Genomic DNA, 27,259 nt, shown 5'->3' on the forward strand with positions numbered 1-27,259 from the left:
GTTACTGAGAATGATGGTTTCCAGCTTCATCCATGAACTCATTATTTTTTATGGCTGCATAATATTCCATGGTGTATTATGTGCCACATTTTCTTAATCCAGTCTATCATTCTTGGACATTTGGGTTGGTTCCAAGTCTTTGCTATTGTGAATAGTGCCGCAATAAACATACGTGTGCATGTGTCTTTATAGCAGCATGGTTTATAATCCTTTGGGTATATAACCAGTAATGGGATGATTGGGTCAAATGGAATTTCTAGTTGTAGATCCCTGAGGAATCGCCACACTGACTTCCACAATGGTTGAACTAGTTCACATCAGGGACTGTTGTGGGGTGGGGGGAGGGGAGAGGGATAGCATTAGGAGATATACCTAATGCTAAATGACGAGTTAATGGGTGCAGCACACCAACATGACACATGTATACATATGTATCAAACCTGTACGTTGTGCACATGTACCCAAAAACTTAAAGTATAATAATAATAAAATTTAAAAAAAATCAGCTGATGATATTTAAGTTTATGAGGGTATATGAAATATAAGTTGTCACTTCTTCTCATAATCTTATTTTCAATTCAAAAAAATACCTCACATTGCTGCTACAACAAACTCAACATTGTCTTGGGCATAGTGGAGAAAATAAGATATAATCACTTCCTCAAGAGAAAAGTAACAAAAAGAAACATTTATTATGTTTTTATATGATGTCAGATATTATGCTAAGTATTTAGCCCTATGACGTGGTCACATTTATTACCTACATTTTACAGATGTAGAACTTGGAGGTTAGTTAACTTGTCTAAGGTCATAGCTATTGAGTAAAAGCTTCAGAATTCTAATTCGAGCTATTGATCTCTGTGCAAAAAATAATTGAAAACTTGTTCATTTAAGATTCTTATTTTTTGATGTAGACATTCATCCTTATAAATGTCCTTATTACTACACTTTTGCTGCATCACATAGGTTTTGGTAAATTCTGTTTTCAGTTTTGTTTGTCTTGAGATACTTTTGAATTTCCCTTTGATTTCTCCTTTGACACAAAGTTTGTTCAAAATTGTATTGTTTAGTTTCTACATACTTGTAAATTTTACCATTTTACATATTGTTGTTGAATTCTAATTTCATTATATTGTGGTCAGAAGGAAACATCTAGAAAGCTTTTGAACTTCTAAAATGGTTAAGACAGGTTTTGTGACCTACAATTTGATTTGTCCTGGAGAACGTTCTGTGTGCACTTGAGAAGAATGTGTATTCTTCTGCTGTTGAGTGGAAAGCTCTGTATATGTCAATTAAATCCATTTACTCTGCAGTGTTGTTCAAGTCAGCTGTTTCTTTATTATTTTTCTGTCTGGATGTTCCACCCATTATTGTAATTGAGGTATTAAAGTCCACTATAAAGAATAAACTAAGTCCAAAATAAGCAGAAAAAAAGAGAATAATAAAGACCGGAGCAAAAAAAATAAATAGTGAACAACGAAAGAGTTTAAAAATAAAAACAAAGAGTTTGCATTTTGAAAAGATAATTGACAAACCTTTAGCTAGAGTAAGAAAAGAAAAAGAAGACAAAATCAGAAATCAAAAAGGAGATATTGTAATGGATGCTTTAGACATAAAATGGATCATAAGGGAAGTATTATGAACAATTACATGCCAGCAATCTGGATGACTTATAAGAAATGGATAAATTCCTAAAAACATGCAACTTACCAAAACTGAATCAGAAAGAAACAGAAAGCCTGAAAAGACCAGTAACAAATAAGGGGATTGAATCAGCAATCGAAAGTCTCCCAACAGGCCGGGTGTGGTGGCTCACACCTATAATCCCAGCACTTTGGGAGGCCAAGGCGGGCAGATCATGAGGTCAAGAAATCGAGACCACCCTGGCCAACATGATGAAATCCCATCTCTATTAAAAATACAAAAATTAGCTGGGCATGGTGGCATGCACCTGTAGTCCCAGTTACTAGGGAGGCTGAGGCAGGAGAATTGCCTGAACCCAGGAAGCGGAGGTTGCAGTGAGCCGAGATTGTGCCACTGACTCCAGCCTGGTGACAGAGTGAGACTCCGTCTAAAAAAAAAAAAAAAAAAGTCTCCCAACAAATAATCTGACAACTACACAGGTGAATCCTACCAAACATTCAAAGAGGAATTACGAACAATCTTTCTTAAACTCTTCCTGAAAATAAAAATGGCCACTTCCAAACACATTTTATGAGGTCAGGATTACCCTGATACCAAAACCAGGAAGACTCCACAAGAAATGAAAACTAGAGTTTTCATTTCAAACTTGTGATGGTATAGGTGGATCTATAGATGAAGTATATATTTCCTATGTCACTTGCCATCTTCCCAGCCATTGCTGAACAGTTGGTCAACAGTGGAAGAACAAGTGAATGAATGGCTTTCTTGCAGGGGTAATTGCTGCAGTTGGAACCTGAGTTTTGGCAAGCCCTGCCACCATGGACTAAACTATTCTGGGATTCTAAATAAACATGAAGGGCAACCTAGACCACAAGGACTACAATTTCTGCACAAGTCCTGGTGCTATGCTGGGCTCAGAGCCAGGGAACTTGGTGTGCATGGAACATAGTGAGATACTAGCTGTGGCAACCAAGGAAGTGCTTATGTCACCCCTCCACAAACCCCAGGCAGCACAGCTTGCACCTCCAAGACTCTGTCCATCTGCTTGAGGAAGGTGGAGGAAAGAGAAAAGAGGACTTTCATTCACAAGTTTATGTGTAGTTTATTCTACACATTATCCTCCTTCCATACAATTCCCAAGGCTACTCTTGTGTAGATTTAAGTCATATCAACCTCCAATACATATATGAAGGCAAAGACTAGACTGGAAAAATATTTGCATCATTCAGTAACTCTGATATGGAATATAAATGCCAGTATCTTCAAGGTTCCAAGTTACATAAAGACTGCTTAAAGTAGTTTTTAAAAAGAAAGCAAAAGTGTAAAAAGAAGTTTAAAAAATATGAAGTATTTAAGATATTTTCATGGTTTAGAAATGGATTTTATATCTCAGATACAACTATGGCAAATCTGATATTTAATTCCCGATTGACCATGTCCGAAAGAAAAAGATTTCCATTTTCCAGACAGAAAATTCAATATCTTTCACAAATGCCAAAAGCTTACTCATAAAGTTTTTAAAATATTGATCAAATCATACCTTAATAGAGAAGGAAAGAACAGCTGTACATGAAACAAATTGGTTTATCAGTGCAAATTGTATCAAAATTTTGAAAACTCAGATAAAGCCTCCACTGTAAAAAAAAAACCCTAAATGTTAGATCACATACCACTGAGGCAAGTATTTAACAACGATGTATCCAAAGAAACAAGGTCCAATAACGTTTTTCCTACAATGAAATATAGTAAATAAGTTAGACAGACCTTTTAGTTTCTTCTATTATATTTTTGGTAGTCAATTAAAGAGGATTAAAATGTGAAGCCATTTGGAATTTCCCAGAAAAAGGACCAGATATTAAAGAAGGCAGAAATAATATGAAAAAGAAATTCTCTACCATGTCTCAAGAGCCAAACAACGAAACAACTTCAGGTCATCTCAATGTCACTTGTTAAAAAAGAATCCCTGAGTAAATCTTTCTAAGCCATGTTAAATAAACAAATAAGGAAAAAAAAAAAAACAATAAAGCTTCATATTATGTGCTCCTTAGCCAATTTATTCAATTCACCTACATCTGCAGAGGGTCCATGGGGCATTTGCCACTTACAAGGGAAAGGCCGAAAGAAGAGAAAAATATTCTTCAACCCCAAGGCATTTGCTGGGCAACGCCAGAGAAAGAGTAAATTCAATACAGTACAGATAATCCATCATGAGGAATTTAACACTCACAGAAGTTAAGTTTGGAAAACCTTATTTGTTAGTGGTTTTCTCAAAAGTTTTGAGACTTTTTGAACAATAGGAAATAGAAACAGAAAAGGGAAAACATAAGAAGAAAAGAATCCAAGGGTGCTGATAATAAAACAGAGAAAGTAATTCAAAGCAATTCCTTGAGCCACAAGGCTAAGGGACAACAACAGACATTACCCAAAGAGATGTTCACTAAAATTACTAGCATTTTAGGAATAAAAGGGGGATTACTCACCTGATTTATATGATTGTTTCCTAAAATAGCATGTAGTAGGGTTTTCTCAAATTCTTCCAACTTCTTGGAACACTTTTTAAGAATATGACTAGATAAGTTATAGTCACTGATCAGACTAGCTAAAGTACCAGCAGCTTCTGTCCAAATTCTTGAAAAAGGAAGTTTGGGATTACGGTAAAAAGTGATCAGGCCGTCCAGCAACTGAAAAACAGAATCAGAGACTGTGGAATAGTCTTTTTCAAAGTGGGTTAAGTCTCTTTTAAGATTACCTGATTCTGTCAAGTTCTTTAATTCAAGTAGATATTGCAAGAATTGCATGTGAGAAGACAAAGGATTTTGCAGGATAGCACAAGGTCTTTTCACAAGAGGCAGTGGTGGAAAGTGAGTGGGGGTACAGCTTTCCACAAAGTGCTGGGACAGGTCTGAGGATTCAGTTCTCTGCTCATTTGACAAATCACATCCAGAATCTTCCATCGAAGTTACTGTACTTTCAGAACTCTTAGGTTCCTGAGCCTCCAACTGGGAGGAAACGTATCCTGAAAAATAAAGGAATAGAAGGATTATCTTCATGCAGCTGAAATTTCTTCATGTGAAACTAGCCATTGATACTTACCTTAAAATAAGAAATGAAGTACATAAATACACCTTAAGTATTTAACAAGCAGTAGTGTAAAAACTGAGTAAAGAAAAAACTGTGAAAGAAATTGTAGAGACTGTAGAAAAAAGGTCTTTATCTTCATGGGTAGAAAGGTGATTCATTCATGTATTTTCAGGTCATTATCTCTCATTCAATTACAATGCCATGCCTTGAAAGATGCAGAAGAGAAAGCCACAAGACCTGAAGGAGGTCACAGTCTGGTAGTGAATCCAACAGGTAACTACAAAGCAATAAGGTATACCCAGACATAGAGATTTACTGAGGGAACTATAAAATCAGGAGGGCCATTGAACAGCCTACCTTGTTAGATCAGTGTATCCTGGAAGAGGTCATGATGGAACTACTTAAAAAGTAGGAATTCAAAGTTAAAGCTAGGGGTAGACAGAAGGCAAGAGAATTCCATACACCTAAGGGGTAAGTGTAAACGCATAAATACAACAGGAAAAATAATAGTATTTGTGTATATGAATAATAGTATTTGTGTATATGAGGACTCTCAAGTAATTTGATGTTGCTTCCATAGAAAGTATAAGGTAAGAGACTAAGATAAATAATGTAGAGGCCAGATCATAAAAGATAATATAAGACATGTTAAGAACCTTACAATTCATCCTGTAAAGTGCAGAGTGAATTTCCAACTTGAATAATGTAAGACCCCTTTGGAAAAATTATGCACATATACACATAAAATATCTGATATACAAATATAAATATATACAGATATCTACATATCTCTGTATATCATATATATGTGTGTATATATGTGTGTGTATATATATGTATATACATATGTATGTACCTGTGTATGTACATATGTGTGTGTATGTGGTATAGATCCATGAAACTATGTCTATAACTTCTAGAATCTCCTTATCTTGGCTGAAAAATACTGCATTTAAAGCTAAATCTAATTACTCTCGGTCACTCTTTGACAGACATGCCATCATAAACACAAACAAAGTTGTAGTTGTTTTTAAAAGGATTATCAGTAAAATGCATAAACCAAATTGAAAAGTTCTCATTGAATATTCTAAAGCACACACATATCCATGAAACTAAGTATGAGAAATATGGCTGTCAGCAGTGGAAACAGGAACGAGGCACTGAAAGTTGTAATGCAGAAAAATGAAATGGTCTTATTTTAATTTCATCATTCTGTTGGCTATAGGAAGGGCTTATTTGAGGAGAAAATGATAAAACATTGAGAGATCAAATGAAAAGCACCTCTATTAGTCCCAACATTGGGTGAAGAGTGAAATGAACTAAGCAGCTGCAGTGGAAGAGAAAGCAAAGGACTGACTGGGAAAATAAACACAAAATATCAACATGTAATCTGGAGACCAGCTTACTGACAGAATATGGGCAATGAAGTGGAAGTATGAATAAATGTATTCCATGGTTCTGACTTAGGTGACAAGGTAGATTATGGTGCTACCAACTGAAATAGTAAAAAGATAGAAGAAATGGCTTAGAAGAGACTATAAAAAGTTCAGGTTTAGTCACGTAAATTCTGAGGCAGCTGGAGAAAATCTAGTCAGAGATGATCCTTTAGAAACTTGTCACATAAGCCTAAGACTGGGGAGAAGGTCTAGACTGAAAATGCATTTTAGGAGTTATCAGTATGTAGATAGTGGAAACTATAAAAATGGTTACAATCATTCAGAGAGAGTATGGGCAGTGAGTAAACAAAAGATCAAAAAGGTACCCTGAATAGGATCAGTATTTGAAGGCTGGATAGAGACATAACAGTCATTAAGAACATAGAGAAGGAACAATTTAAAAGGTCCAAGAAAAATGATTGTGTCATAAAAGTTAAGGAAACAGTTTCAAGAAGAGTTACATACATGAAGCAAAAAAGTCCACCAAAACAATAGGTTGAAAAAATATCTGTTGGAATTGCTAATTTAAAAAAACAAACAGACAAAAAAACACCAGTTACCTCATTCATAGCAGCTTTATCCAGAGCAGTTTTGATCGATTAGACAGGGTGGCAGACAGAGAACTTATTGCAATGGACTAAAGAGTGAACGAGAAGAAAATAAGTGAAGATTGGAAGTGAAGAAAGTAAGTGAAGACTGGAAGTAAGTGAAGAAAGTAAGTGAAAGACACTTCTGAGGACTTAGATCAGGAAAGCATAAAATGGATAGCAACTGCAGACAAATGTGGCATGACAAATTGAGTGAAATGAGCAATTAAAAACAAAGAAAAAAACACAATGGATAAGCAGAGGTTGGAAACATGAGAAAAGAATGGCAGGTGAGACATGGCCCTGGAGAAGATAGGAGACTGAGTCAAGGACCCAGTGGATGGGCTGGGATCTGTAAGGTCAAAGTACACACTTTTCTCTAAGCTGAAGGAAAGAGAATGAAAAAGTATAGGGTTGTACAGAACTACTACCGGCATACAGGAAGTTAAAGGAGATTTCACCTGACAGTCATATTTTCTTAAAGTTTGAGAAAGGGGGACAGTGGTTGAACAGTGCATAAAAAGAATGGTAAATGTGACATCTTCTACATTCTCCACCATATGGTTCGTAAATCTAATTTGCTGCTCTTGTCTTTCAGAAAAAACGGACACTGATGAGGTAGAATTGGAGGATTGAGCTTTAACTTAGAATTCATTCATTTAACAAGTGTCTACTATAACCATCAAAAATGTGCAGATATGTGCTTGCTAATTATCACTACAACTTCTATATGCCATGCTTAAAAGGAGATAATTAAAAGGACAAAATGATAATGCAGAAAGTTCAAAAAGTAGTGGTAACCAGAAAAATGATCTATCAGCAAACGTTAAACTGCATGTGGCTATTTTTTTTTTTTTTTTTTTTTTTGAGACGCAGTCTTGCTCTGTCGCAAGCTGAAATGCAGTGGCGCGATCTTGGCTCACTGAACCTCCACCTCCTGGGTTCAAGTGATTCTCCTGCCTCAGCCTCCCAAGTAACTGGGACTACAGGCACATGCCACCACACCCAGCTAATTTTTGTATTTTTAGTACAGACAGGGTTTCACCATGTTGGCCAGGATGGTCTCGATCTCTTGACCCTGTGATCTGCCCGCCTTGGCCTCCCAAAGTGCTGGGATTACAGGCATGAGCCACCGCGCCTGTCCTATTTCTATATTAACACAGCCAGATGGACTGATCATTTTAAGTGAACAGACACTGAAAATGACTTCTCAAGACATCAACTTCATTCTTCACATAAATAAAGGGGAAATACGGACTACAGTAATCTAGAAAATTACACTTTTCTTTCATGGAAGTTAAAGTAATTTAAAAAACAGAACAATTGCATTAATCTTAAAGGTAAGCTTAACTTCGTGTGTAATTACTTCAAGAAAAACTCAGAAAATGAATTCTACCAACGGATACATTGGGAAGAAAAAAGGTGATTGCTAGGTTTTCTCTTTCTCACTGCCATGCCTTTTGGCAAGCTACATCCACTCCATCTCATCCCCCTCAGGCATGACAAGTACAAATTTGAAAGAGTACCTCTACCAATGTATGCTATGGGGACAGGAATACACAAAATTGACCACCTTTCTTACGGGCTGCTTTATTTCCATACCATCAGAAAAATGTCATGACAGCATATGTTAGAAATGCTAATATGGAAAAACACACAAAGAAGGATCTCCTTTCAGTGCTCTAAAGGAATGCTTTAACGTGACAACAGAGAACTATGCTGGGATTTTACACAATATGGCTCCCAGTGTTAAAGTCAAAATATCAAGCTGCATAAAAGAACCTTATATTCATATTTTATTATACAAACTAGATTCATCAAATAATTCAACTGATATTCACAAAAACCCAGAAAGATATGTTATTTTGATCTCTAATTTGCCAATTAGGAAACGAAGCTCAGCTTGATTAAGAGAACTGAGAGCCACACAGTGAACAAGCGAAATCATTACATTCCAAGTCCAGTCACCTTCCAATGACAGCAAAGAGGCTGTGTGCTCTATTCCAGCTTCTGTACATTTCCATTATAGTGTTCATTAATTTCTACATGTTATCCACTTGTTTATGAGTTCCTTAAGGCCAGAGGCCCTGTCTCTTGTCATCCTTATGATCTTTCCACTAAACAATAGAATCATCTGTAGCAGACACCTCATCAGGGAAATGCTTAGAGCTGCAACTTGCTGTGGGCTATAACAGGTCTTCTCTCATCTTTAATATTTATAATGAACCATGATCAACTCCTTGGAAAATTATACCAAACCACAACAATTACATAGGTAGCCTAGAAAGATGAGATAGAAGGACAGAAATAGACACAGAGAGAAGGAGAGGGCGGGGGGCGGGGGGAGAGAGAGAGGAATACAAAGAGGGAGAGAAAGAGAGAGAGAGAGGGAGTGAGGGAGGGAGAGAGAGAGAGAAACCCAAAGAACATGGCTATTGCAATAATTATTTAAAATCAGCCAAAAAAGCCAATAATATGCTTTTTCATAGCATCTACTATTAATAACTTTTGTAATCCGTAACCAGTTTAGTTCTGCTCCTGTCTGTCAACGATGAAAACTCTGATAACTACAAATAGCATTTACACTGGAAACCAATGCTTCCATATTGGAAACCACTCACTCCCTAATAATGTAAATAATAGTGGGCAGCTATGACTATAGTATGTGTCCTTAGAAGAGAAAAAACATAAATAGGAAAAAAAGTTTTCTTAGAAAAGATTAAACATTTTCAATATTAGTATTAATGGGTTATAATATCTGATAATAGTCATAAATATTTATTCATAAAGATAAGATTTTTAAGTATCCATTCTTGTTTGAGTAATATACAGCATGGACATAGACTAATATATCCTTGTCCCTTTAAATGGGTCTTTCATAACTATAACCAGATTCTATTCTTTGCTTGTATGACTGAGTTAGACCTCAAAGCATGGCTAAGAAAGCATCATGCCCAAATGAGAGAAAAGGTAATGAAGCCATGCTGGTGCCGCTTTCTGTAATTCCTGCTTTTTCAGGAGACACTAAGGTAAAGCAAAAGTCAAATAAGGTTTCTCCCTTCATTTATTATTGGGCAGACGAGCTTGGGGTAATGTCTCCCCAATTTATTGCACCTATCTGTTTGTCATTAGATTTAATAGAGGTAAAATACACACACACACACACACACACAAACACACATACCCCATTCCAGCATAGTTTGACACATATTGTTTCATGTTTTTTATTATTACATAATTATGGAGATCAGAAATCTAAATTATGCTAAAGTATGCAATCATAACCAAAAGTACATGAAATATCAATTAAACGTTATAATAAACACCCAGCAAATGGGAGTCCGAGGTGGGCAGATCACAAGGTCAAGAGTTCAAGACCAGCCTGGCCAACATGGTAAAACTCCATCTCTACTAAAAATACAAAAGTTAGCTGGGTGTGGTGGTGTGTGCCTGTAATCTCAGCTACTTGGGAGGCTGAGGCAGGAGAACTGATTGAATGTGGGAGGTGGAGGTTTCAGTAAACCAAGATCGTGCCACTGCACTCCAGCCTGGGCGACAGAGTGAGACTTTGTCTTAGAAAAAAAAAGTATGAATAAACAAAACCAACAGAGTCCATCTACAATATTCTAAGTCCCTCTTACACATTGGATCCCACAGACTTTCAATTTCATTTTGCTGAACCCTTAACCCTTACATTTTCTTTCTGTTTTTAAGGTCCACCTTGAACTCATTTACCATTTTAGAGTGGATCTCAAGTATACTTAACAATACTTAAGTGTACTTAATTATATTCCATTCACAATCACACCATCTCTTTGTTTTTCTTTTTTTTTCAGGAGACTGTGTACCACTTGTTGCCCAGGTTGGTCTCAAATCCTGATTCTTGCTCTCAAGGGATCCTTCCACTTCAGCTTCCCAAATCACTGGAATTATAGGTGCCACCCACTGTGCCCAGTCACATGAATCCTTGATACCTTTCTTACTTATTTCTACATTCCCTAACTTACCCATAAAATTAAACCCATTGATATGGCTTGGTTCTGTGTCCCCATTTAAATCTCATCTCAAACTGTAATACCCACATGTCAAGGAAGAGGCCTGGTGGGAGATGATTGGATCATGGGGGTGGTTACTGCCATGTCGTTCTCATGATAGTGAGTTCTCACAAGATCTGATGGTTTTATAGGGGCTCTTTCCCCCTTCACTCTCTCTCTCCGCATGTAAGATGTGCCTGCTTTCCCTTCCACCATGATTGTGCGTTCCCTGAGGCTGCCCCAGCCATGTGGAAATGTGAGTCAACAGAAACTCTTTTCTTTGTAAATTACCCAGTTTGGGGAAGTTCTTTATAGCAGAGTGAAAATGAACTAATACAGGAAATTGGTACTGCAGAGAGTGGGGTACAGCTATAAAAATAACCTGAAAATGTGGAAGCAACTTTGAAACTGGGTAACAGGCAGAGATTGTAACCATTTTGAGGGTACAGAAGAAGACAGGAAGATGTCAGAAAGTTTGGAACTTCCTAAAGACCTGTTAAATGATTTTGACCAAAATGCTGATAGTGATGTAAACAGTAAAGCCTAGGCTGAGGTGGTCTCAGGTGTAGATGAGGAACTTATCGGGAACTGGAGTAAAAGTAACTGTTGCTATGCTTTAGCAAAGAGACTGGCGGCATTTTGCCTCTGCCCTAGAGATCTATGGAGGCTTGTTTGTTTGTTTTGAGCTTCACTTATTTTTATTTATTTATTTATTTATTTATATTATACTTTAAGTTCTGGGGTACATGTGCAGAACATGCAGGTTTGTTACATAGGTATTCATGCGCCATGGTGGTTTGTTGCACCCATCAACCCATCATCTACATTAGGTATTTCTCCTAATGCTATCCCTCCCCAACCCCCCGCCAACCCCCTACAGGACACAGTGTGTGATGTTTCTCTCCCTGTGTCCATGTGCTTTCATTGTTCAACTCCCACTTACGAGTGAGAACATGCGGTGTTTGGTTTTCTGCTGTTGTGTTAGTTTGCTGAGAAAAATGGTTTCCGGCTTCATCCATGTCCCTGCAAAGGACATGAACTCATCCGTTTTCATGGCTGCACGGTATTCCATAGTGCATATGTGCCACATTTTCTTTGTCCAGTCTATTACTGATGGGTATTTGGGTTGGTTCCAAGTCTTTGCTATTGTGAACAGTGCCGCAATAAACATACGTGTGCATGTGTCTTTATAGCAGAATGGTTTATAATCCTTTGGGTATATACCCAGTAATGGGATTTCTGGGTCAAATGATATTTCTGGTTCTAGATCCTTGAGGAATCAACATACTGTCTTCCACAATGGTTGAACACATTTGCACTCCGACCAACAGTGTAAAAGCATTCCTATTTCTCCACATCCTCTCCAGCATCTGCTGTTTCCTGACTTTTTAATGATTACCATTCTAACTGGCATGAAGTGATATCTCATTGTGGTTTTGATTTGCATTTCTCTAATGATCAGCTATGCTGAGCTTTTTTTCATACATTTGTTGGCTGCATAAATGCCTTCTTTTGAGAAGTGTCTGTTCAAATCCTTCACCTACTTTTTGATAGGGTTTTTTTTTTTTCTTGTAAATTTGTTTAAGTTCTTTGTAGATTCTGGATATTAGCCCTTTGTCAGATGGATAGATTGTAAAAATTTTCTCCCATTCTGTAGGTTGCCTGTTCACTCTGATGATAGTTTCTTCTGCTGTACAGAAGCTCTTTAGTTTAATTAGATCCCATCTGTCTATTTTGGCTTTTGTTGCCATTGCTTTCAGTGTTTTAGTCATGAAGTCTTTGCCCATGCCTATGTCCTGAATGGTATTGCCTAGGTTTTCTTCTAGGGTGTTTATGGTTTTAGGTCTTACATTTAATTCTTTAATCCATCTTGAGTTAATTTTTGTGTAAGTTTTAAGGAAGAGATCCAGTTTCAGCTTTCTGCATATGGCTAGCCAGTTTTCCTAAAACCATTTATTAAATAGGGAATCCTTTCCCCATTGCTTGTTTTTGTCCGGTTTGTCAAAGATTCAATGGTTATAGATGTTTGGTGTTATTTCTGAGGACTCCGTTCTGTTCCATTGGTCTATGTATCTGTTTTGGTACCGGTACCATGCTGTTTTGTTTACTGTAGCCTTGTAGTATAGTTGTAGTAGTGTGATGCCTCCAGCTTTGATCTTTTTGCTTAGGATTGTCTTGGCTATGTGGGCTCTTTTTTGGTTCCATATGAAATTTAAATTAGTTTTTTTTCCAATTCTGTGAAGAAAGTCAATGGTAGCTTAATGGGGATACATTGAATCTAAAAATTACTTTGGGCATTATGGTCATTTTTGCAATATGATTCTTCCTATCAATGAGCATGGAAAGTTTTTCTATTTGTTTGTGTCTTCTCTTATTTCCTTGAGCAGTGGTTTGTAGTTCTTGAAGAGATCCTTCACATCTCTTGTAAGTTGTATTCCTAGGTATTTTATTCTCTTAGTAGCAATTGTGAATGGGAGTTCACTCATGATTTGGCTCTCTGTTCTTGGTGTATAAGAATGCTTGTGAGTTTTGCACATTGATTTTGTATCCTAAGACTTTGCTGCAGTTGCTTATCAGCTTAAGAGATTTGGGGCTGAGACAATGGGGTTTTCTAAATATACAATCACGTCATCTGCAAATAGAGACAATTTGACTTCCTCTTTTCCTAATTGAATAACCTTTATTTCTTTCTCCTGCCTGATTGCCCTGGCCAGAATTTCCAATACTATCTTGAATGGGAGTAGTGAGAGAGGGCATCCTTGTCTTGTGTGGGTTTTCAAAGGGAATGCCTCCAGTTTTTGCCCATTCAGTATGATATTGGCTGTGGGTTTGTCATAAATAGCTCTTATTATTTTGAGATATGTTCCATCAATACCTAGTTTATTGAGAGTTTTTAGTATGAAGGCCGTTGAATTTTGTCAAAGGCCTTTTCTGGATCTACTGAGATAATCATGCGGTTTTTGTCATTGGTTCGGTTTATGTGATGGATTATGTTTATTGATTTGTGTATGTTGAACCAGCCTTGCATCCCAAGGATGAAGCTGACTTGATCATGGTGGGTAAGCTTTTTGATGATGTGCTGCTGGATTTGGTTTGCCAGTATTTTATTGAAGATTTTCGTGTTGATATTCATCAGGGATATTGGCCTGAAATTTTCTTTTTTTGTTGTGTCTCTGCCAGGTTTTGGTATCAGGATGATGCTGGCCTCATAAAATGAGTTAGGAAGGATTCCCTGTTTTCTATTGTTTGGAATAATTTCAGAAGGAATGGTATCAGCTCCTTTTTGTACCTCTGGTAGAATCTGGCTGTTAATCCATCTGGTCCTGAACTTTTTTTGGTTAGTAGGCTATTAATTGCTGCCTCAATTTCAGAACTTGTTATTGGTCATTTCAGGACTTTGACTTTTTCCTGGTTTAGTCTTGGGAGGGTGTATGTGTTCAGGAACTTATCCATTTCTTCTAGATTTTCTAGTTTATTTGTGTAGAGGTTGAAAATTCTCTGTTGGTAGTTTGTATTTCTGTGTGATACGTGGTGATATCCCCTTTATCATTTTTTATTGCATCTATTTGATTCTTCTCTCTTTTCTTCTTTATTAGCCTGGCTAGTGGTCTATTTGTTTTCTTGATTTTTTCAAACCAGCTCCTGGATTCACTGATTTTTTCAAGGGTTTTTTTTGTGTTTTTGTCTCCTTCAGTTCTGCTCTGATCTTAGTTATTTCTTGTCTTCTGATAGCTCTTGAATTTGTTTGCTCTTGTTTCTCAGTTCTTTTAATTGTGATGTAAGGGTGTCGATTTTAGATCTTTCCTGCTTTCTCTTGTGGGCATTTAGTGCTATACATTTCTCCCTACACACTGTTTTAAATGTGACCCAGAGATTCTGGTACATTGTGTCTTTGTTCTCATTGGTTTCAAAGAACATCTTTATTTCTGCCTTCATTTCATTATTTACCCAGTAGTCATTCAGGAGCAGGTTGTTCAGTTTCCATGCAGTTTTGCAGTTTTGAGTGAGTTTCTTAATCCTGAGTTCTAATTTGATTGTACTGTGGTCTGAGAGACTGTTTTTTTGATTTCTCTTGTTTTGCATTTGCTAAGAAGTATTTTACTTCCAATTATGTGGTCAATTTTAGAGTAAGTGCGATGTGGTGCTGAGAAGAATGTACATTCTGTTGATTTGGGGTGGAGAGTCCTGTAGATGTCTGTTAGGTCTGCTTGGTCCAGAGCTAAGTTCAAGTCCTGGATATCCTTGTTAATTTTCTGTCCCGTTGACCTGTCCAATATTGACAGTGGAGTGTTGAAGTCTCCCACTATTATTGTGTGGGAGTCCAAGTCTCTTTATAGGTTGCTAAGAACTTGCTTTATGAATCTAGGTGCTCCTGTATTGGGTGCATATATATTTAGGATAGTTAGCTCTTCTTGTTGTATTGATCCCTTTACCATTATGTAATGTCCTTCTTTGTCTCTTTTTTTATTTTTGTTGGTTTAAAGTCTGTTTTATCAGAGACTCGGATTGCAATACCTGCTTTTTTTGGTTTCCATTTGCATGGTAAATATTCCTCCATCCCTTTCTTTTGAGCCTATGTGTGTCTTTGCACATGGGATGGGTCTCTCCTGAATACAGCACACCAATGGGTCTTGACACTTCATCCTGTTTGCCAGTCTATGTCTTTTAACTGGGGCATTTAGCCCTTTTACATTTAAGGTTAATACTGTTATGTGTGAATTTGATCCTGCCACTATGATGCTAGCTGTTTATTTTGCCTGTTAGTTGATGCAGTTTCTTCATGGCATCGATGGTCTTTACAATTTGGTATGTTTTTGCAGTGACTAGTACCAGTTGTTCCTTTCCACGTTTAGCGCTTCCTTCAGGAGCTCTTGTAAGGCAGGCTTGGTGATGACAAAATCTCTCGGCATTTGCTTGTCTGTAAAGAATTTCATTTCTCCTTCACTTATGAAGCTCAGTGTGGCTGGATATGAAATTCTGGGTTGAAAATTCTTTTAAGAATGTTGGATATTGGCCCCCATCTCTTCTGGCTTGTAGGATTTCTGCAGAGAGATCAGCTGTTAGTCTGATGGGCTTCCCTTTTTGGGTACCCAACCTATCTCTCAGGCTGCCCTTAACATTTTTTCCTTCATTTCAACCTTCGTGAATCTGATGATTATGTGACTTGGGATTGCTCTTCTTGAGGAGTATCTTTGTGGTGTTCTCTGTATTTCCTGAATTTGAATGTTGGCCTGCCTTGCTAGTTTGGGTAAGTTCTCCTGGCTAATAGCCTGAAGAGTGTTTTCCAACTTGGTTGCATTCTCCCAGTCTCTTTCAGGTATACCAATCAAGCATAGATTTGTTCTTTTCACATAGTCCCATATTTCTTGGAGGCTTTGTTCGTTTCTTTTCATTCTTTTTTCTCTAATCTTGTTTTCTCACTTTATTTCATTGAGTTGATCTTCAATCTCTGATATCCTTTCTTCCGCTCGATCAATTCAGCTATGATACTTATGTATGCTTCACGAAGTTCTCGTGCTGTGTTTTTCAGCTCCATCAGGTCATTTATGTTCTTCTCTAAACTGGTTATGCTATTAAGCAATGCGTCTAACCTTTTATCAAGGTTCTCAGCTTCCTTGCATAGGGTTGGAACATGATCCTTTAGCTTGGAGGAATTTATTACCCACCTTCTGAAGCCTACTTCTGTAAATTCATCAAACTCATTCTCTGTCCAGTTTTCTTCTCTTGCTGTTGAGGAGTTGTGATCCTTTGGAGGAGAAGAGGCATTCTAGTTTTTGGAATCTTCAGCTTTTTTGCGCTGGTTTCTCCCCATCTTCATGAATTTATCTACCTCTGGTCTTTGAAGTCACTGACCTTCAGCTGGGGTCTCTGAGTGGGCATCTTTTTATTTATGTTGATACTATTCCTTTTGTTTGTTAGTTTTCCTTCTAACAGTCAGGCCCCTCTGCTGCAGGTCTGTTGGAGTTTGCTGGAGGTCCACTCCAGACCCTGTTTTCCTGGGTATCACTGGAAGAGGCTGGAGAACAGCAAAGATTGCTGCCTGTTCCTTTCTCTGGAAGCTTCGTCCCAGAGGGGCACCTACCAGATGCTAGCCAGAGCTCTCCTGTATGACATGTCTGTCGGCCCCTACTGGGAACTTTGAACTTGAAAGAGATGACTTAGGGAATCTAGAAGAAGAAATTTCAAAGCAGCAAAGCATTCAAGAGGTGACAGAGCATAAAAGTTTAGAAAATTTGAAGCCTGACCACGTCTTAGAAAAGAAAAACCTATTTTCTTGGGAGAAATTCAAGACAGCTGCAGAAATTTACATAAATGAGGAGTCTAACGTTAATCTACAAGACAATGGGGAAAATGTCTCCACGGATGTCAGAAACTTTTAATGTGGCCCCTCCCATCACAGGCCCCCAGGCCTAGTAGGATAAAATGGCTTCCTGGGCTGGGCCCAGGACCACACTTCTGCTCTGTGCAGCCTAGGGACTTGGTGCCCTGTATCCCAGCTGCTCCAGTTCCAGTTGTAGCTGAAAGGGGCCATGGTAAAGCTTGGGCTATTGCTTCAGAGGGTGTAAGCCCCAAGCAGCTTCCACATGGTGTTGGGCCTGCAGTTGCACAGAATTCAACAATTAAGGTTTGGAAACCACGGACTAGATTTCAGAGGATGTATGGAAATGCCTAGATGTCCAGGCAGAAGTCTGCTGCAGGGGGAGAGACCTCATGGAGAGCCACTGCTATGGCCATGTGGAAGGCAAACATGGGGTTGGAGCCGCAGCACAGTCCCCACTGGGGCACTGCCTAGTGAAGCTGAGAGAAGAGGGCTACTGTCCCCCAGACCCCAGAATAGTAGATCCACCAACAGCTTGCACTGTGTGTGTGGAAAAGCCATGGGCACTCAATGCTAGCCTATGACGGAGCTGCCAAAGGCCACGGGCACCCCTTGCATCAGCAGATGCAAGACATAGAGTCAAAGGAGATCATTTCAGCCCTTTAGGATTTGACCGCCCCACTGGATTATGCACATGCATGGGGTCTGTAGCCCCCTTTGTTTTGGCCAATTTCTCCCATTTGGAACAGGAGCATTTACCCAATGCCTGTACCCCAATTGTATCTTGGAAGTAACTAAGCAGCTTTTGATTTTACAGGTTCATAGGTGAAAGGGACTTGCCTTGTCTCAGATGGGACTTTGGACTGTGAATTTTTGAGTTAATGCTGAAATGGGTTAAGACTTTGGGGGACTGTTGCAAAGGGATGATCGTGTTTTAAAATGTGAGAAGGATATGAGACTTGAGATGGACCAGTGGTGGAATAATATGGTTTGGCTCTGTGTCCCCACCAAAATCTCATCTTGAACTGTAATCCCCCATGTGTCAAGGGAGGGACCTGGCAGAAGATGACTGGATCACAGGGGTCATTTCCACTAAGCTGTTCTCATGATAGTAAGTGAGTTCTCATGAGATCTGATGGTTTTTTAAGGGGCTCTTCCCCCTTCACTCTCTCTCTCTCACCTGCTGCCATGTAACACATGCCTGTGTCCCCTTCCACCATGACTGGGTTTCCTGAGGGCTCCCTAGCCATTTGGAACTGCGAGTCAATTAAACCTCTTTTCTTTGTAAATTATCCAGTCTCCAGGCAGTCCTTTCTTTCTTTCTTTCTTTTTTTTTGAGATGGAGTCTTCAGTCTTGCTCTGTTGCCTAGGCTGAAATGCAGCAGCACGATCTCGGCTCACTACAATCTCTGCCTCCCGGGTTCAAGTGCTTCTCCTGCCTCAACCTCCCTAGTAGCTGGGATTACAGGTGTGTGTCACCATGCCCAGCTAATTTTTGCATTTTTAGTAGAGATGAGGTTTCACCATGTTAGTCAGGCTGGTCTTGAACTTCTGATATCAGGTGATTCAACCGCCTCAGCCTCTCAAAGTGCTGGGATTACAGCCATGAGCCACTGCACCCAGCCTCAGGCAGTTCTTTATAGCAGTGTGAAAATGAAATAATACACTCATAGTACCAAATGTCAAAAGGGTAATTTTTTCTGAACTCTCTACAAGCTCATAAACTTTATAGAACTGAACAAATCATCTTCATGCATCGCACATAAAAACACACAGTTTATGTTTGCCCTACATGTTGTCCATTTCAGCTAATATTGTGGCTATCCCTCCTGTCACTAGGCCCAGAGTAAAAAAACATCCTTGGCTGCTTTCTCTCTTCTACCCTCCACATACAGTGAAAGCACTATGTTATGCTGATTCTAACTTTGACACATGTATTAGGGTTTTTCAGAGAAACCGAAATATATATTCACACACACACACACTCACACGCCATATATTTTAAGAAACTGACTTAGGCAATTGGCTGAAGCAATCATGGAGGCTGAGAAGTACCAAGATCTGCAGTCAGCAAGCTGGAGACCCAGGATACTGTAAGTTCTAGTCCAAAAACCAGCAGACTTAAGACCCAAGAGCTGATGTTGCAGTTTGAGTGTGAAAGCAGGATAAAACCCATGTCCCAGCTCAAGGCATTCGAGCAAGAGGAGTCCCCCCCTTACTTAAGGAAGGGTTAACTTTTTTGTTTCAACTCAGAGCTTCCACTTACTGGATGAGGCCATCCTACATTTGGGAGGTAATCTGCTTTACTCAGCCTACCAGTTCAAATAGTCTTATCCGGAAACTCACTTAAAAACACACAGAATGATGATTGATCAAATATCTGGATACTCCATGACCCATCAATTGGACACATAAAATTAACTGTCATAACATATATATCTGAATCTGTCCTTCCCTAGTCCCTCCCACCACTTTAATCCACACCATTATGATCCCTTGAACTGATTACCACAATTACCTCACCTAGCTGATTACTGCCTTCTGGTTCTGTTCTCCTCTAGGCCACACTCCAGACCAATCAGAGAGTCACCCTTCTAAAATACTACTTTGATAACAGGAATTCTCTCCTTAAAATCTCCCACAGGCTCTACCCATACCTTACAGGATACAGTTCTCCGTGTTCCTCAGTTTTGCCCAGAAAGCCTTTCACTGTGTTGCCCCTTCGTCCTTCTCCAGCCTTCCCTCTATTCTCATCCTTATTGACATGCAAGCAACTTTAAATTCCTTACAGTTCACCAAAACATGCCATGCTAATTAACATAACTGCACAAGTTTTTTTTCCCATCTGGTGTGTTTCTTATACCATAATCCAGGTATGTACTGATTCTTCAAATCCTGCTTCAAATTTTCTGTGAAACCATCCCTGCTCTCTCCAGACAAAGAAAGTATCTCCCCTGTCTATGCTATCTCGTACCTTACACATAATTATATTACTATAGTCATTAACCTGTTTTAAGTGCTTTAGTGTCTCCCTATTGTAAAGAGGAGGTTCTTCAGGGCAGACACAGTTTATTTTGTGGGTGTTTCTATTGCTTGATGCCTGCTCTCCTACATAATTGGTGGTCTGAATAAATATTATATATATATTTTTTCAAAATACATATGTTCGACATTGTTTATAAATATATAAATATATGTGTGTGTCTATACAGATAAACAAAGGTTGAGATCAAATAAAATCTCTTCAAATGCACTGAAATAACATCACAGGTATACACAATTTGTTAGTACCATCTATGACTTCCTAGCATTAATAATAATCACATATACAGATGCCTTAGATTTGACTACTTAAAAGCAATGTTTATGCCACCTGGTGGTCAAACAGGAAATGCTATTTAAAAATATTTCATAATTCATACTGTGATATGACAGTGTTTCAGTTCAAAGCAACTGACTTCTGCCTCTAGAAGGATATATTTTAGCACATTGCAAAGCATTTTTGAGAAATGGTGACAAAGAAAAGGCTTCAACTGCATTAATAGTGGGAGACTTCAACACCCCACTGACAGTATTAGACAGATCATTGAAGCAAAAATTTAAGATATTGAGGACCCAAACTCATCACTGGATCAAACGGACCTGATAGACATCTACAGAACTCTCTACCTCAAAACAACAGAGTATACATTCTTCTCATCCTCATGTGCCACCACATGGCACATACTCTAAATTCGATCACATAATCAAACATAAAAAACTCCTCGGCAAACGCAAAAGAACTGAAATCATAACAGCCACTCTCTCAGACCACAGTGCAATTAAAATAGAATTCAAGAATAAGAAAATAACTCAAAACCATACAATTACATAAAAAGTGAATAACCTGCTCCTGAATGACTTTGGGGTAAATAATGCAATCAAGGTAGAAATCAATAAATTGTTTGAAACTAATGAGAACAAAGATACAACATAACAGGATCTCTGGGACACAGCTAAGGCAGTGTTAGGAGGAAAAATTATAGCACTAAACATCCACATCAAAAAGTTCGAAAGGGCTGGGCGCGGTGGCTCACGCTTGTAATCCCAGCACTTTGGGAGGCCGAGGTGGGCAGATCACAAGGTCAGGAGATCGAGACCACGGTGAAACCCCATCTCTACTAAAAATACAAAAAAATTAGCTGGGCGTGGTGGCGGGCGCCTGTAGTCCCAGCTACGGGGAGAAGCTGAGGCAGGAGAATGGCGTGAACTCGGGAGGCGGAGCTTGCAGTGAGCCAAGATTGTGCCACTGCACTCTAGCCTGGGCGACAGAGCGAGACTCCGTCTCAAAAAAAAAAAAAAAAAAAAAGTTAGAAAGATCTCAATTTAATAACCTAACATCAAAACTAACAGAATTAGAGAACCAAGAGCCAAGCAATCCCAAAGCTAGCGGAAGACAAGAAATAATCAAAATCAAAGCTGAACTAAGAGAGATTGAGACACAAAAAAATTCAAAAGATCAACAAATCCAGGAGTTGGTTTTTTGTATTTTTTTTAAATTCTAAGTTCTGGGATACATGTGCAGAACGTGCAGGTTTGTTACATAGGTATACATATGCCATAGTGGTTTGCTGTACCTATCAACCCATCATCTAGGTTTCAAGCATGCATTAAGTATTTGTCCTAATGGTCTCCCTCCTCTTGCTCCCCACCCCCTGACAGGCCCAGGGTGTGATGTTCCCCTCCCCGTGTCCATGGGTATTGTTCAACTTCCACTTATGAGTGAGAACATGCAGTGCTTGGTTTTCTGTTCCATATTAGTCTGGTGAGAATGACAGCTTCCAGGTTCATCCATGTCCCTGCAAAAGACGTGAACTCATTCTATTCTATGGCTGCATAGTATTCCATGGTGTATATGTGCCAACAAGCAATGGGGACAGGATTCCCTATTTAATAAATAGTGCTGGGAAAACTGACTAGCCATATGCAGAAAACCAAAACTGGACCTCTTCCTTATACCTAACACAAAAAATTAACTCAAGATGGGTTAAAGACTTAAATGTAAAACTCAAAACCAAAAAAACCCTAGAAGAAAACCTAGGCAATACCATTCAAGACATGGGCATGGGCAAAGACTTCATGACCAAAACACCAAAAGCTATTGCAACAAAAGCCAAAATTGATGAATGGGATCTAATTAAACTAAAGAGCTGGACAGCAAAAGAAATTATCATCATAGTGAACAGGCAACCGACAGAACGTGAGAAAATTTTTTGCAATCTACCCATCTGACAAAGATCTAATATCCAGAGTCTACGAGGAATTTAAATTTACAAGGAAAAACAACCCCATCAAAAAGTGGGCAAAGGATATGAACAGACACTTTTCAAAAGAAGACATTTATGCGGCCAAGAAACTTATGAAAAAAAAACTCATCATCACTGCTCATTAGAGAAATGCAAATCAAAACCACAATGAGCTACCATCTCACGTCAGTTAGAATAGAGATCGTTAAAAAGTCAGGAAACAACAGATGCTCGAGAGGATGTGGAGAAATAGGAATGCTTTTACACTGCTGGTGGAAGTGTAAATTAGTTTAACAATTGTAGAAGACAGTGTGGCAATTCCTGAAGGATCTAGAACCAAAATTACCATTTGACCCAGAAATCCCATTACTTGATATATACCCAAAGGATTGTAAATCATTCTACTATAAAGACACATGCACACCTATGTTTATTGCAGCACTATTTACAATATTAAATACTTGGAACTAACCCAAATGCCCCTCAATGATAGACTGGATAAAGAAAATACTGATAAAATAGATACAGCACTAGCTAGACTAATACAGAAAAGAGAGAAGAGCCAAATAAAATTCAGTTAATTTATCCCATTCTAGCAATTTGCATCACTCTTCTAACTTTGAATATACCGAAAGAGATATCATTCTCAAATGCGTGAAATTATAAACTAATGAGAAGATTCGTTTTAGCTGAATTGTCTTCACTACCTGAGTTTCAAAAAACAACACAACAGATTTGTGGGTCAGCTTGGCTCTAAACTATTTGACAATACAATTCCCTTTGCCTTTAGATGCTCAAATTCTGGACTTCCCTGGTTGTCACTTTCTCTCTGAAACCATCCTTTAACTCTCCAACACAAACCTTCCTCCTTGCTGTGCTTTTGATACCACCCCTCATTCCAGTTTCGTGGATGTCCCCATCTTTCTCACTGCCTCAAAGAATTCTTTTAGGCAGATTACTTTCTTATCTGTATTTCTAATCCTGACACTTCTCTCAAGTTCAAGTCACCAGGTTTCCTTGCTTGCTACTATCTCAATATGACCTGACTTCAGAAGCTGAAACCTCATTCATCCAAAAAAATTCACCATTTCCACTTACTCTCAGTACAACTTCCTGCTAGTACTGCTACTACCCTCCAGTCTCCGAGGTTTGAAACCTGAGAGTCAACCTTGACATCTTCCTTGACCTCCATATACATTCCATTGACAGATGATATTGATTCTATCTCCCCCTTCTTTCCTCGTTCCCATTTGGGGGCTCTGCACTAAACCTTCCCTCTGCCTGGGATGCTCTCCTCACTCCCACTCCCAATAGTCTCAAGGCTTATTTATTCCTTGTTATCATTCAAGCATCTCTTTAAATGTCCCTTCTTCAGAAAGGTCTCGCTGATCTCCTAATTTCTATCACATCATCCAGTTCTAATTCTCTAAATATTACTACCACTTCCTGATCATTTCCTAATGGCATATTCTGTCCATGCCCTTAGGAATGTGCACTCCTTAAGTGTCCTGGACTCCCTGGTTTATTGCTATATCCCAAGCCTTTATTGTTGAGTAAGAGCTCAAAATTTCTTAACAACTAAAAACCTTTTAAAAATACCAGCACCTCTTTTATTTCCATGCCAAAGTAATTACATGTAAGACCTGAGCTATGACAGTGATAGCCCTGTTTCCAATCTCCTCCCTCTCCCAAACAATTCTAAACACTGATGCCTAATTACTCTGTCTAAATAATCTTATCCGTCAGATAACCTAAATAAATAACTTATGGGAAGTATACTATCTTAGAAATGCATAGCATAGACTCAATAAATGTTAAGTTTCCCCTTCATTTTCCTGCTGGAAAATCCTTAAAATGCCACTTACTGCCTACAGAATGCAGCATGTTTTCCACTGGCTGTCACACCTTTTCTTAATAGGCTTCAACCTAGTTTGTCATCTTATTTTCTAGAACACTTCTTCATGCTCTGTAGGCCACAGTCATATTACATCATTTGCCAGTATATTTCTCTATACTTTACATTGTTCCCACTTGTTTGAAATAGCCTAGTACCCATAGCTCTCTAAATCCTATCCATCCTTAAAGGTAAGCAACTTCCTTCAAAAATACTTTTAAAAGTCCTGTTCTCTAAGACAAAATAATCACTTTCTCTCTCTCCTCTGAACATTAATATCTTTCTCTGGACTACAGGGTCTCATTGGGTACAATTAATGATGTGATCTTACTCTCACTAGACTGTGTGATGCTATCGGGAGGGCTTAAACTGTATCTTTCTGTATTTTCTACACTGTTTTGTACCTTACAAATACTGAATTAAAAGGGACTGAATAAATGAGCAAAATAATTGCTCTGAAAGAAAAGAGTTAGTAGGGAAACACTGGGAGCTGATAAGAGGAAACCATCTCTCTTTGGATTCCATTATTTAAGGGTCAAAACCTTGCAGTATAGTAAAAAGCATAGTCCTAATTCCATTTCCTAACAAACATAAAGTGTCAGGATGAGACAAGGCGAACACTTATATTGTGATGTCAATAACACACACAGCCCTATAAAATAAGGTCAAAGTCATGATGATACAATCTGCTACAAAGTGAAACAGTGAATCCACCTGCATAATTTCCACCCATCAATGCATGAATGCTATCATGAGGAACTGGTAAAAACAATAAAATTACTGAAGTCAGTAATACACCCAATTCAGTGCCCCCCATATACTGTACATGCCAAACCACACAGCTCTCTCCACCATTTACCCCCAATTACCTTTCCTGTTAAGATCTCACAGATCTTCTCTCTCTCCTTGAACAAGCCTTTCTCCAAGAGAATTTGCCTGACTTTTTTTTTTTTTTTTGAGACGGAGTCTCGCTTTGTCGGCTCACTGCAAGCTCCGCCTCCTGGGTTCACGTCATTCTCCTGCCTCAGCCTCTCCGAGTAACTGGGACTACAGGCGCCCGCCACCACGCCCGGCTAATTTTTTGTATTTTTAGTAGAGACGGGGTTTCACCGTGGTCTCGATCTCCTGACCTCGTGATCCACCCGCCTCGGCCTCCCAAAGTGCTGGGATTACAAGCGTGAGCCACTGCGCCCGGCCAGAATTTGCCTGACTTTGTTTGCCACCAAGACACTGAAGACACTGCTTTGACCTCAGCTCTTGGCCACAGAGTTCCAACTGCTCACATCTATGCTGCTGGGATGTTACCTTTAGACTGAGTTGGTCCCCTGAGCCTCCCTTGCTAGGCAACTCAGGTTGATATTCATTTCTACCATGTATCTACTTCACTCTCTTTATTGAAAATCAGATGCACTGATACCTTTTACCCAATGCAATGTTTCCTTAACTTACATTATCATAAGAAGAAAATACTAAAATTAGTTATTCCTAAGCATAGACATTCAGTGTTTCCTAAGGAAGGTTCCAGAAAACTGTCTTCTAAGTAAATATTCAGGGGATTCTCATATCTCTGTTCTCTACATTGTTTGTACCCTATAAATGCTGAATAAAAAAGGGAGTGATTAATTGAAAAAGTCTCTAAGTACTGCTTTGCTCTTTTCCCAAACTCCTGCACTCAGCCTGCATTACCTGTTTCTTGCTGGATTTGTGGCCACTAAGTCATTATAATGAAAGATCTTACATCTCTGGTTTTCAATCTTGCCTGCACATTAGAGTGACTTACTTTTTGGAAAACACCAATACTAACCCACATCCTATGCCAAACACACCAGAATCACTGGGTGTAAAACCCAGATACTACTATCTTTTAAAGCTCCTAGGTTATTCCAGTGTGAGAAACACTATCTTATAATAACCCATTTATGCCTAAGGTTGTAACTTTTTGGATTTTGAAATCAGACCTTGGGGATGACCTTGAGCAGTAGGATATAATTAACTCCTACATGCTTAGAGTTCCAATAATGGGACACTAGGCATACATGGGTTAATGTATGTTTACACTACTATTCTTTGGATAGCAGAGAAGTAGGATATGCCCCATTTATCCCATCTCCACTCTCACCTTTGTGACTCAAGAATGTCTTCCTACTTCCTCTCTATGAGTTCATGCTAATTTGTTTAATCTTTCAAAGTTCAGCTGGAGCTCTGCTCCCTTTCTGGGGCTTCTCTTCACTTACTTTCTATTTTGTGAAAGTAGAGCCTTACATATTCTAACTGTCCCATCCCACCTTATGCTAAACCATTATCACCTCCCTTATGGGCACAGTTCTGTTATATCCCCTCTCAGTTATAGCCCATTCTCCACACAGCAACCAGAGCAAGAAGTTTAAAACTCCTTGTTAAAGTTCACCAAAGAATCCCCACTGTATTGAGAGTCCCACCCACTGGAACAGGTATTTCCTCTGCCTCCTCTTGGCCTCATCACTCACCCGCTATTCCTTACTCGCTCTGCTCCACAGCCACGCTAGCTGTTTCTGCTCACTGAACTTTCTGCCTCAAACCAATTTGGATGGCTCCACTCTCAGGAGTCAACTCAAACATTCCCTTCTGAATAAAGGCTTCCTGACGATCCAGTATAAATTAGTGGCCCTGCTCTATCTCCAGGTACTCCATCACTTCAACCTGGCTTATTTTGTTCACAGCTTTTAACACTCAGTTTTCTTGCTTACAGGTTTACTTTTTAATGTCTACATTCTCCATGCTAATATAAATTGTATTACTTTGGTCTTGTTCCTGGTAGACTTCCAGAAATCAAAGTGTTTTGGTTGAATAAATAAATGAATCAATTAATCAATGAACAAATGAACAGGCATATAACCAAGACAAAACTACATGCATCATGTGTGGTATCTTTACACGTGACTACTTTAGGAGCTCATACCATTCTAACCATATCATAAGCTCCTAATGAGTAGTAAGCAG

At 38.8% G+C, this 27,259-nt stretch overlaps 1 protein-coding gene across 8 annotated transcripts in view; it reads right to left on the reverse strand.

Annotated features, from left to right (window-relative positions):
- The window catches only part of MEI4 (meiotic double-stranded break formation protein 4), a 383,241-nt gene that overhangs the window by 297,707 nt on the left and 58,275 nt on the right, over nucleotides 1-27,259 (reverse strand). For all 8 annotated transcript variants that reach the window (XR_009212197.1, XR_009212198.1, XR_009212196.1 and 5 more), the window contains exon 3: nucleotides 4,125-4,660. Coding sequence is in view for 4 of the 8 variants with exons in the window: in XM_032152836.2 (XP_032008727.1) it covers nucleotides 4,125-4,660 (536 nt within the window). In the remaining 4 variants the exon portion in view is untranslated. The remainder of the gene's footprint in view (nucleotides 1-4,124; nucleotides 4,661-27,259) is intronic.

Source organism: Hylobates moloch, unplaced genomic scaffold (genome assembly GCF_009828535.3).
Source record: "Hylobates moloch isolate HMO894 unplaced genomic scaffold, HMol_V3 SCAFFOLD_2, whole genome shotgun sequence".
NCBI lineage: Eukaryota > Metazoa > Chordata > Mammalia > Primates > Hylobatidae > Hylobates > Hylobates moloch.